Source organism: Amblyomma americanum, chromosome 10 (genome assembly GCF_052857255.1).
Source record: "Amblyomma americanum isolate KBUSLIRL-KWMA chromosome 10, ASM5285725v1, whole genome shotgun sequence".
NCBI classification, from domain to species: Eukaryota; Metazoa; Arthropoda; class Arachnida; order Ixodida; family Ixodidae; genus Amblyomma; species Amblyomma americanum.
In genome coordinates this window covers 49,782,348-49,793,945 of record NC_135506.1, presented here as the reverse complement: position 1 = coordinate 49,793,945, position 11,598 = coordinate 49,782,348, and the positions used below count along the sequence as shown (strand labels likewise).

Here is an 11,598-nt window from a genome sequence, read left to right as displayed (position 1 = left end):
GGTGCGATGGAAGAAGCAATTTACTGGACGCGGCAGGACTGCTCAACGTGATATCAACGATAGCATGCACGGATGTGGAAGGGAAATTAGTTAATGAAGCACGATTCTATGCCAGCTAGGAATCGCCCAGGCTGAGGAAATGGCGTTTGCTTTGACGATGGTTTCCAGGAAGGTCTCGTGTGTAATTACGAACTCCCAAACTGCATGTCGTCCCTATACCAGAGTTTGTGTAAATAATGTATATAGTATATTTATTTTGCATTTATAGTGTTCACTTTTAATGTTTTTATGCAGTGTATATCTATTTTATGTAGTGTACTATTTACCCCCCCCCCATGTCTTTCTTCTGTCCCCTCACCTCTTTTATTTCATTTCTCCCACCTGCCTGCTATCCTTCTTTCCGCTGCCCCAGCTCAGGTGCCGCCGCACGTGATGGCAGATGCCGGGGCTAGCAAAATCTTTTACCTTCCTTTTATGGTATTTAAATAAACCACTACCACCACCACCCTATACCAGAGGAAGGATTGGTAAACACGCAAACAGAATGCTCAGAACTGAGGAAGATAGACTTTAAATCCACACTCGTGTTTACATACTCCAATCAACTCTGCATGCGGATGTTGGAAACAAAGGCGCTCACGCCGCTGCCCGCGCGCTATTACCCCGGGTCCCCCAACATACGCAGGAACATAATTATTCTGACACACTATTAAGATATATGGATTTACTCCAACATTTGAGATTAAAAAGTAAGGTATACGCCAAACCACACAAAAAGGTAAACAGGGAGCAACGGGTCAAACTAAGGAAATGGCAATCGAATAACAACCTCTGTCCCTAAAGTTTCGAGACTGAGTCCATTAAAAAAATGCCCTTAACATGGAAATCATTTGTGCAGCACCCTTTCGAAATAGTCTCCCTTGCAGCCTATACACAGCTTCCAACGCTTCTTGAGGTCTTGGAAACAATTGGAGAACGCTTGTTTTGGCAGGGCTGTCAGTTCCTTAGTGGCGTCTGTAATGGCCTTCACGCTCCCCACCTAGCGACCTTTTAGTGCTCTCTTCAGACGAGGAAACACCAAAAAATCGCATGGGGAGATGTCAGGCGAGTATGGCGGATGGGCAAGTACGTAATTTTGTGCTCGCACTGAGAGCAGTGTGCGGTCTTGCATTAACGTGGAGAAGACTCCATTCTCCAGACGCCCATATGTCAGGGCGACGGCGTGGCAGTGCATCACGTATGAGTTGGAGGATGCGGATACAAAACTCCTGATTCACCGTCTGCCCTTGTGGGACGAACTCGTGGTGTATGACACCTCTGGCATCGAAAAAAAAATTCAGCATCGTCTTTGTTTTGGTCTTGTGTCGCCGCACCTTTCTCGACGCCGGAGAGCTTGTGGACCGCCATTCGGCTCTCTGCCTCTTTGATTGATGATTGTATTGAAAACACCATGATTCGTCTTCAGCAAAGATGTTGACGACGAATGTAGCATTGCAGAATTAGCTCTGCCTCGGAGAATAAATCAGAGCTCACTGATGCCCTCGTCTTCTGCTGGTCCTGTGTGAGGGAGTGTGGCACAAGTCTGGCATTCAGCATCCCTTTCCCGAAGTTCTCACGCAAAATTTGGTGGCATGTTGTCTCACTAATGTCGAGATCATCAGATGCCATGCGGAGTGCAATGGTGCGGTATCGCTGTACGATTTCCCTGATCCGAGCCACGTTGTTTTCATTTCATGAGGTTGAAGGGCGCCTTGCCTTGTCTTGTAGCCGTAAGCATCACGAAGGAGCTTATACGTCCGTGTGGCTGTCTTGCCAAGCTTCACACAGAATTTTATGTTTACAGGCTGTTCGAGGTGGACGTCCATCTCTCTACATTCACTCACAGTAGAATGCGCAGACGACTAGTGACAACGTATTTTTCTTCGTGTAGAGGGATCTAGTGGTTGCCACAGCAATTAACATAAATTGCTCAGGTTAGCCTGAAAAAATGGCGCTACGCATACGCACCACAATTTTAGAGAAAATATAAATCAGTCTCGAAACTTTACGGACAAAGGTTGTATATAAATCCCGTCAAGTTCAGCTAGATGTTTCTAAATTCTTACGATCCGCACTGCGCCTTCTGCAGAGAAGTGGATAGCTTATACAATGGTATGTTATCCACTTCATCGCGTGCCCCCAAACCATGGTACCACGGTATGGGCGCATGTCAGAAAGAGAGAGAAACCATTTAATAGAAAAGCAGAGAATTTATCCGGCGTGAAAAATCACTGGTATGTTACTCTGCATATGCGCATGCCAGAAAAACACTGCTATACCATGAATCAATAACCAACAACTGAGAACTGGGCGGCGGCACTGTCCAGCTCACATTCGGAGGACCAGCTTTGGCTTGTCAACCGGGCAAGAGGGGCGGTGAAACCCAATGGCTCCTGGAAAGTTTAAAATTTAAAACTTTTTTTTTTTTTGGGGGGGGGGGAAGAAATGACACGGCATCTGGAAAGAGGGCCCACCCAAACTTTCTATCGATTAATCTCTTTCTCTCTCTCTCTTTATCTCACTCTCCCTAAATGAAAAAAATTAGCTGCGGTTTAACTACTGCTGAACCTGTTTAGAGGGCGAAAGCTGTGGTGTGTCGGGCAAGTAGACGCGGCTTGGCGTCTATAATGCTGAGTGAGTTCTCTACACTAGATAGGCAGCGCGCCCACCCTGCCACACTGGCAGGTGGCAGTTTAATTAATGGTTGATCGCGAGAGGTTGGTCAACCAATAAACTTACGGCTTATATATTCCCTGACGTCACAACTGCAGTTTCCAAGCGCGAGGTCACCCGATTGTCACGTGACTATTCTACTGCCTTCTACCGGCGAATCAAAAGGTCAAGTAGTGCGACATCATTGTGGACCACACATGGTAAGGCCTATAGTCACACTTGACCTCTGGCAAACGGCAACACACGGCGAAATCGTGATTACCTATACTCCGTTTCAAACATCATGTGCAACGCTGTCAAAGCTAGCGCTCTTTATTGCGCCGCCTGCATCCGCGACCAAAAAGTAGTGCGTTATTTCCGGTTAGCGAAACGTACTAAATGGTTTGCCTGTAGGCTTACCACATGACACATTTGTCATGATCTCGATTAAATGCGCTCTTATTGCTGACAACACGCTGTCGCTTCCTCGTGCCATAGACCACTCGGGCACAGAACAAGTGCGGAGTAACACGCCTCGCTGTATTTTCCCATGCGGACCATTTCCGTTCCTTTCACAGCGTAGCACTTGATGTATGAAAGGGAGTATAGCGTAGTGAAGCTTTCGCTTCAAAATGCGATACATGCCTGAAAGGAGCCCATTTCTGCTCTGGCGTGTGCACTACTTCTACGAAGTTTACAAGCACGTCGTCAAGAATACGGCAAGCTGCGAAATAAATTTTCATCCACTGCGCGGAAAGCCGCGGTCGGATAGGACATTGCAGTTCTGAGAGCACTTTGTATACGTCACGCTTTGTGTCGAGCGCTTGAGCGGCGCTCTTCCCTGCGCAAAAATGTACACCTCCTCGTAACGTCCAATTTTTAAAGGCTACGTTTGCGTGGAAGTAGAACCACACAAACCTGCAAGAAAGGTGGGCGCAAGCAATGGACCATTTGCAGAAATCTGTAAGTCAGCTTCTCCCCAAGGCTTGTTTTCAAACCTGAACGTCTCGTTCCCCGACGACACTCTCGCATTCTTTCTGGAAACGAATACTCTTTGAAAAAAGAAGATTCTTTGACTTCGTGGAAGCAATTTCCCCCTTGTGGGTAAACGCAGGAATGTCGCCAATTTAATTCAAAACGGCAGCGAGACAGCCATCAAAAAATTACAATGGTACAGTATAGAAAGGGGAATCGCACTCAACCTTTTGTAGCACTGCAGTACAGGCTAGGCACGAAATAGAAGGAAAAGGGCCTTTGTTGCTGTGCCAGCAGTAGTGAGCTACCTCATACTAAACTTTCTAAAAATTATCTTTAACACCATCACTACAACTTCCTCCCCCCCTCCGCACACACACACCCTGCACCCCTATAGCCAGAACAAGGAACAACCCACTCCCCAGAGCACGGTGACAAAGGACAGGTCTCCCTCCTTTTCCTGCCTATAAGCTGCTGCAGGCCATCACTAAAACTCCCCCCCCCCTCCGCATACACACACACCCTGCACCCATAGCCAGAACAAGGAACTACCCACTGCCCAGAACACTGTGACAAAGCACAGGTCTTCCCTCCTTTCCCTGCCTAGACCCTGCTGCACATGCCATCACTACAACTTCCTCACCACCACCCCACCTCACTTGCTTGAAAATTTCGTTTCTTGCTTACAGCGCTTTCTAATCCAAGAATATACTTTTGCACATCACATCACGGTAATAAGAGTGCCTAAAACAGCACAAATATCGCGCACGTGATAAAAAAATCACATGGTTCTGTTGTGCACACTGAGCTGTTTTGCTCTAATAGGGCTGGTAACGACTCGCCCCCGAAGAAATAAGTAAAGCACGACACAAACCCTAATCTCTTCAAGTGAAGACGAGGATTGAGCGAACGAGGGGCTGATTAGGATAAATACGAAAGAATACAACCGTATTTGAAATGAAGAAAAGCATTGGGAAGCTTTTATTATTGAATGTCTCGTGCGCTGCACTCATAACGGTGCAACAGCGGTGGCTCCAATTTCGAAGGAATTAGTAAAAAAAAAACTTTGAGATCACTGCGGCGAACCGCATCGGAAAAATGCGAAAGCAGTGCGTTGCATCTACGTATAGACGTGCAGTGACATCAGCGGATGTGGCGTCATGAAACTTTCTAGAACGCGGGTATTTTCCACAACGCCAGTACGCGTTGCATGATGTCATCGGGTGACGTCCAGACGTTATGTCGACGTGCGTAGCTGTTGCCACGTCCAGATGTAATGTCGATGTCCGTGGCTATTGCGACGTCTAAGTGTAATTTTCATGTCTAATAAATTAACTATTGAGAACTCATCACAGATTTCTCCCACAGCACGATCTCATCGCGCACTAACACAATCAAACTTTTGGACATTTATGTTCAGTGAACGATGTAATCGTGCGGACAAGTTGTGCGGACACGAAACACGGGACACAGCCTATAGTAATGCTTTCGGTGTAATCAGGACCCGTTCTGCTTGCCCGTTCAGTTAACTACGCGCGGAGTTCTTGACTTCATGGCTTCTTCTCGACAGAGAAGCCGCAGGCGTAGACTCGAGCAAAGACGCTAAAGCTCAGGACACTGGAGCAGGCTCCTGGGCCAGATATTTAAGGCCCAGAACTACGGCCCACGCTCCATAGTCCCCAATCACAGTAAACTTGAAAAATTATCGGCCCACATGATCCGAGTGTACACCTCTAACTTCGACAGTGCTAACACCGTAGCTAAAGCAAACACTGTAAACGAGGCATCTCAAAATGCCATGAGTCCTGCCCCTTCAATATTCCCGCGAAAGAGCAAGGTGAAGAGCAGGATGAATCAGCACGATGCCTGCATACTAAGAAAAAGACCTTGGCTCTGATTCACCAACACATTCGTCTGCGTTTAGTGTATGCGCGCGTAGTTGTGCCTTACACTTGTAATTTTCTTCCTCTGATATTAAGCCCACTTAAAGCCATCCCCATATCAAGATGTGCCCTTTCGTAGGACATTGTAAGGAAGAACATTCCAGCTCACATCCATACAGAAAAAGAGATTCCAGGAAGACGGTCATTTAGAACGAGCAATAATTCTGCGTTCCTTTCTGTATTGTATGTGTGTGGGGAAAAGGAAGAGAGGGGTAGGTAACATCATTCTGTGAAATTTGAGGACAAGAAGGCCATAAATTATAGTAGGATACAAAGTAAGAACACAGGGACTTTTTCTCTGTGAAAGTACCCTGTTGCAGATCGCTTCAGCCGATTCTCAGGACCCTGTAGCCTGACAAAGCAGGGAGTGGTAGATGAAGGGGGCTAATCCCTTACCGCTATGGTTGGGGATAGACCCCTCTCTCCATTATGGCGCCTCCATAGTACCAGACGGCCGTTTGTACTCATTTCAATGGGAGTGGTGCAGGGAGGGTGTTGCAAAGAAAATGCGGAGTGAGTTTTATTGGTTCAGTAGAAAATTTTAGCCCACTCCATACCGCACGGAAACAAAGACCCGCCCTTCCATTTCGTGCCTAGCCTCTGCTGCAGTGCCGCAGAAGGTTGACTGCGATCCGCTATTCTATACTCTGCCATTGTACTCTCTCTGAGCCGCTTGGTTTGGGTTATGGTTTATGGGTGTTTAATGTCCCAAAGCAACTCAGGCTATGAGGGACGCCGCAGTGAAAACTCCGAAAATTTCTACCACCTGGGGTTCTTTAACATGCACAGACATCGTACAGTAGACTGGCCTCTAGAATTTCCCCACCATCGAAATTCGACCGCCGCGGCCGGGATCGAACCCGCGTCTTTCAGGTCAGCAGCCGAGCGCCATAACCACTGAGCCACCACGGCGGCAGGAGCCATCTTGAAGACGTCACATACAAACTGAGGAAATCGCCTTATGGGGTAGAGAAAGATGTGAACACCGACGGAGTTGAAAGTATGCGCGACTTCCTCAGTATGAAACACCAACTAGCCCCGCCCTTGCCTTGTTGTCAGATACAACTCAAGAATGAAGCCGCAGATGCCCCTCAATGGAGGCCTTCCAGCCAACGGCGTCGATGGATTTTCGTGGGGCCGCGGCTAATTCGATTCAGCCGTGGTTATCCCGCATTCAATTTCCACCCCTTGGGATTTCACGCCAGCAGGTCAAAGGGAATCAATCAAGGGGAAGAGAGGGGTAATCGATCAAGGATGAGAATCGGTCGACGCCACTGGCTGGAGGGACTCTTGTGAGGGGCATTTCCTGCTTCGTTGTTGAGTTGTGTCCAACATCAGAGGGCATTCCTAAATTTTTTTCCTTTATTTTTTCTCATTCTCAGACGGTGCTTATGAGGAGGCCAAGGCTAATTGCTAAGAGCCTGACGAGGCCTTGGCCCCTTGTACATGCGGTTGCATCGATGAACAAATCTTGCAGATACACTTGGGTCAGTACAACGATTGCGATAAAAAAATACAAGTTTACAAAAGGCAGAAAAAAAATTATGTACCACCCGGTACATAACTCCGATAAAATTCAATCATGTAGTACAAAGCAAGACTTCTGGTTACGCTCGCAAGTCTGCACAAAAAGCAAGGCAACATTATGCATCAAATGCGAAACCCGCAATAAAACAGAAGGGGCAACTTGACACTTCGTTGTCTCCTCAAAAAACCCATTTTCGCAGAAAATATGCCAGGGAGCTGCATGGGGAGCGCTGCTGAACACCCTCAAGGGTCGGTTACACACAGGACGCTACGCAGGGCATTACGCATAACTACCGTCGAAACCAGAAGACTGGACAGCCGTCGCCGTAGCTCAGTTGGCAGAGCAAAAGACGCGAAATTCGGAGGTCGTCGGATCTTATCCCACCGGCGGTATGTGGTTGCTTTTTGACTTCTGCTTTGCAATCAGCTATCTTTAAATAATCTCCCTTTGATGTACATAACTCTGAAAAAAACCTCTCCTATGCTCCTTGGCTTCGGTGACTGCTAGGTTCCGTGATATATGTCTTAACGAGCGCCTCTTTTCAATTCCCTTGTTTCTCGCCACTTGACAGAAAGAAAGTCCGCACCCGCATTGAAACTCTCTTACTAGCAATGCTGAATACAACAAAGCAAAACATATTCCTTAAGCGGTTCTTAGGCAGAATATTGAAATTTCCCACATCTCCCCCCTTGCGAAGGCACAATCCACGCACAGAGGAGATCAGTGCACGTGACGCTTTCGAGGGTGGCTGCGTCAGATGCCGTTAGAAACAGCCCAAGTACATGCTGGCAGGTTCCACTAAAGGTGCGGGAATCGAGAAAGCAGCGCGTGCAGTTAAGCCAGGACGCACATGTCAGCAAAGTGTCAACACATGTAAATGTTTGCTAGCTCCTATGCACCGGCCGGGCATAGGCAGTGGCCCGAAAGCATGTCCCCCGTTGCCTCCTCCACGCCGGCATGCACAACGTAGTAGCCGCCTTTCATAGAAGGTAGACAAATACTGCGAAGGAGAGCATGCGAGAGGTCCGGCGATAAGTTGTTGAACGTCCACTTTCGTATGCATCGTCTTCGCGATACTTCTTTCCCTTCGCCGTTTGCCGCGAGAATCGTGGTCCACTTTTCTTAATGTATGCATCCAGCTGGATTTCGTCAGGTCTAGCTTGAAAGTCGGCTGCTTCCTCCAACCGTCTGCAATGGCAAGGCAACCATCCGGCACAAAGCGCTTGCGTGGAGGCTTCACACTCGTTCACTTACGGTGTGGAACGCTCTATAGATGCGTAACAGCGTTGCAGTTTTCCTGAATGACATGCGCATGAGTCGTGCCAGATCTCTATATATAGCAAAAAATTGATTTTGAAGATTGGTTTTCAGGAAAGGATGCAGTAACTAGCTCGCATATCTCGGAGGACTCCCGAACCGCGCCGTAAGGGAAGGTATAAAAGGGAGCTAAAGAAGAAACAAGTGCCGCAGTGGGTCTCCGGTACGATTTCGGCCACCTTTTAACTGTCAGGACTCTTTTCCAGGCATTTGAGTCGGCTCCTGGTGTGGCTACACCTATTTTCGTCTCGCACCCAGCCCTTTTTCTCACTCCTCATTGGTCACGGTTCCGCCTCCCTCAGGTTGTATTTACTCAGAACCTTTTATCCAACATTGGTGTGGATCTCAATTTTTTGTGCTGAGTTGGCTGGGCAGCGTCCCCTGTGGATATTACTTTAGATTATATTTTCCCACCTTATGCGAAGCATCTGCCTGCAAATACATTAACTGGAATCGTCTTTGATCACCTTGCCCAGTACCCGCAACATATTGTGATTGCTACAGACGCATCTGGGGCCGACAGGAAGGCAGGGGTTGGTACTTTTTCAGATTCTCTCTCCTGCATGGAGCTTTTCGGTTAGAGTCCCGGATTACACAGCCATATTTCTAGCAGAGTTTATGGCTCTGGGGCTGGCCGCTTTGAAAATTCCCACAACTGTTTCTCAGGTGATATTCCTTTCAGATTGTCTCTCTGTTTTGCTGGCGCTGGAGTCCACACGAGACGCTTTTTTTTGAGACGCTCATTAAGCTTTTTTATTCCTGGATGGGTGAAAGAGGTGCGCTTCGTTCGGATACCAGACCACTGCGGTATTTTACAGCCCAGCCGCGGTGGCTCAGTGGTTAGGGCGCTCGACTACTAATCCGGAGTTCCCGGGTTCGAACCCGACCGCGGCGGCTGCGTTTTTATGGAGGAAAAACGCTAAGGCGCCCGTGGTGTGCTGTGCGATGTAAGTGCACGTTAAAGATCCCCAGGTGGTCGAAATTATTTCGGAGCCCTCCACTACGGCACCTCTCTCTTCCTTTCTTCTTTCACTCCCTCCATTACCCTTCGCTTACGGCGCGGTTCAGGTGTCCAACGATATGAGACAGATACTGGGCCAGTTCCTTCCCCCAAAATCAATTATTATTTATTATTATTATTATTATTTTACAAAATGAAGCAGCAGACTTTTTGGCAAAATCAGCTCTAAATGCACGAGTTGCCTGTAACGTCCCTAGTCTTGTTCTTTTCGGTATGACTCGAGTTCAGCGTTTTTAGTTTTTAACCGCCACGTGCAACGATCCCTTACTCTGTACTATCGACTACCAACACCTCATGTACCCATGGAAGACTCGTGCGTGTAAAACCCGACAGTGTGAGGTGGCGATGACACTCATGCGGTGCAGTATCCCCCCTTTTAAATCTTTACTTATGTAGATGCGGGTTCAGTCCCACAAACCTTTGTGCGGCTTGTGGTGAAGTAGAGACATTGGAGCATTTCTTACTCTCTTGCCGGAGGTTTGCACATCAGAGGAGAGCACACCTAGAAATTCCCATTACGAAGTTGGGTCTCACCTTGTCGGTTCCCCTCCTCCTCTCTTTCGGCGCGAGCGCCAGGGGTTTTGCACTGCATTAAGTTTGCGAATACCTCCACAATTATATAACAGATACCGGCAGATTCCCTTGCTAATTGTTTCCAAAATTTCCGCATTCAAAAGAGCGTTTGGGTATATTCATATCTTTTGTTATTTAATTCTCAGATATTCTCTCCCGATATTTTGTTTCTTCCTTTTCTTTTAAATTACTCTGAAATTTCACCCAAGGCACAATCATTAGCTTGACACCAATTTACCCTATTCTATTGGGCCTCCCCACTGAACCCTGGCCTATCCTCCGTCGTGGGTATGTGCCATGTGACCAAGGCAATAACGACAACAACGACCACTTGGGGATCTTTAACGCGCGCTGACATCGCGCAGCACTCGGGCGCCTTTTGCGTTTCCCCTTCATCGAAACGCGGCCGCTGCGATCGGGTTCGAAACCGGGTTACACCGGCTAAGTAGCATTTACATGAATGCTACAGAAGTTGATTGCAGTCCACTTTTTGAGGGAAAGGGCAAAACTTCGAGGAAGAAAGTACAGGACGAGTCACGGCTTTCTTTCTCAATACCAGCTCTTTCTCTAGGTAAGTCGACTCAAGACGTATTCAGCTGCATTCATGTAAACGCGGCTAGAGGTTAACCGAGGTCATTATGATTCCACAGCAGTCACTACGGACGTAGCGAAGATGTGGACCCTTTCAATTTCCTGGAAGTCGGCATTCTCTGCACAGCGATAAGCCCTCCCGGTTGCAGGGCGCCGGCACTCCTTTTGGGGGCGCAAATCAGGTGCAGTGGTGAATCACCTATTCTCAGAAAAATTCCGCGCCTAGTCGGGATGAGCGCCTGTATGCAAAACTTCGTCTTCGCAGAGAAAAAAAAAAACATCCTCCCCGCACACTGCGCTGGCGTGGTCATTTTGCATCGTGTCGTCTGCTAAGTAGACGTTTTAGAGTGTTTCTCGCAGCTACCGCATGGTGGCACCCCACGCCACTCCCGCAAAACGCGGGAACCATGGTTATCGTCATCATCGCCACCACAGGCTGAGTACAAGGTATAAAGAGAGCTGCGCAACTTGTGAACACTTGAAAAGTTCAATAGGCATAGCAGTGGTCCAACGGTCGGAAAAGTTTTGCTACCCTATAGCTTGACTTCATCGGCAGCACAAGCGTCAGCGACGTTGTCACCGTGCCATGGAAGGTGAGTACCACCAAACGATAGTAGATAGGAAAAGATTCGTGAACGCTCGAGCCGTTTGGCCGGCCATTTGCTTCGTCAGTGTTTATTCGCACATGCGCGGACAGATGTAACAGAGAAAACGCTGACCATTTCGCACATCGCTTGATCCACTGCGCACATTTCGACGTGTGTTCACGTCGGCCGCTATCGCTGATGCGGACGAACTTGAACATGACGTAGTTTTCCGCCAGTTTATGCCAAGTGAAGCACGAATGCGGTTAGCGAAGTTCACGGCGGGCTGTGTTTACGTCTGTCCGCAGTGCACGGACGAAACCTCGCATTTGGTTCGCTCGATTCGCGATATTTTTTTTTCTTTTAAAACATCAT

General features: G+C 47.9%; 2 protein-coding genes across 2 annotated transcripts in view; one reads left to right on the top strand and one right to left on the bottom strand.

Annotated features, from left to right (window-relative positions):
* The window catches only part of LOC144107669 (major facilitator superfamily domain-containing protein 4A-like), a 422,352-nt gene that overhangs the window by 236,750 nt on the left and 174,004 nt on the right, over positions 1–11,598 (bottom strand). The gene's annotated exons all lie outside the window — the stretch shown is intronic.
* The window catches only part of LOC144108787 (uncharacterized), a 31,736-nt gene continuing 31,247 nt past the window's right edge, over positions 11,110–11,598 (top strand). The window contains exon 1 of the mRNA XM_077641969.1: positions 11,110–11,232. Coding sequence (XP_077498095.1) covers positions 11,226–11,232 — 7 coding nt within the window. The 5' untranslated portion in view covers positions 11,110–11,225. The remainder of the gene's footprint in view (positions 11,233–11,598) is intronic.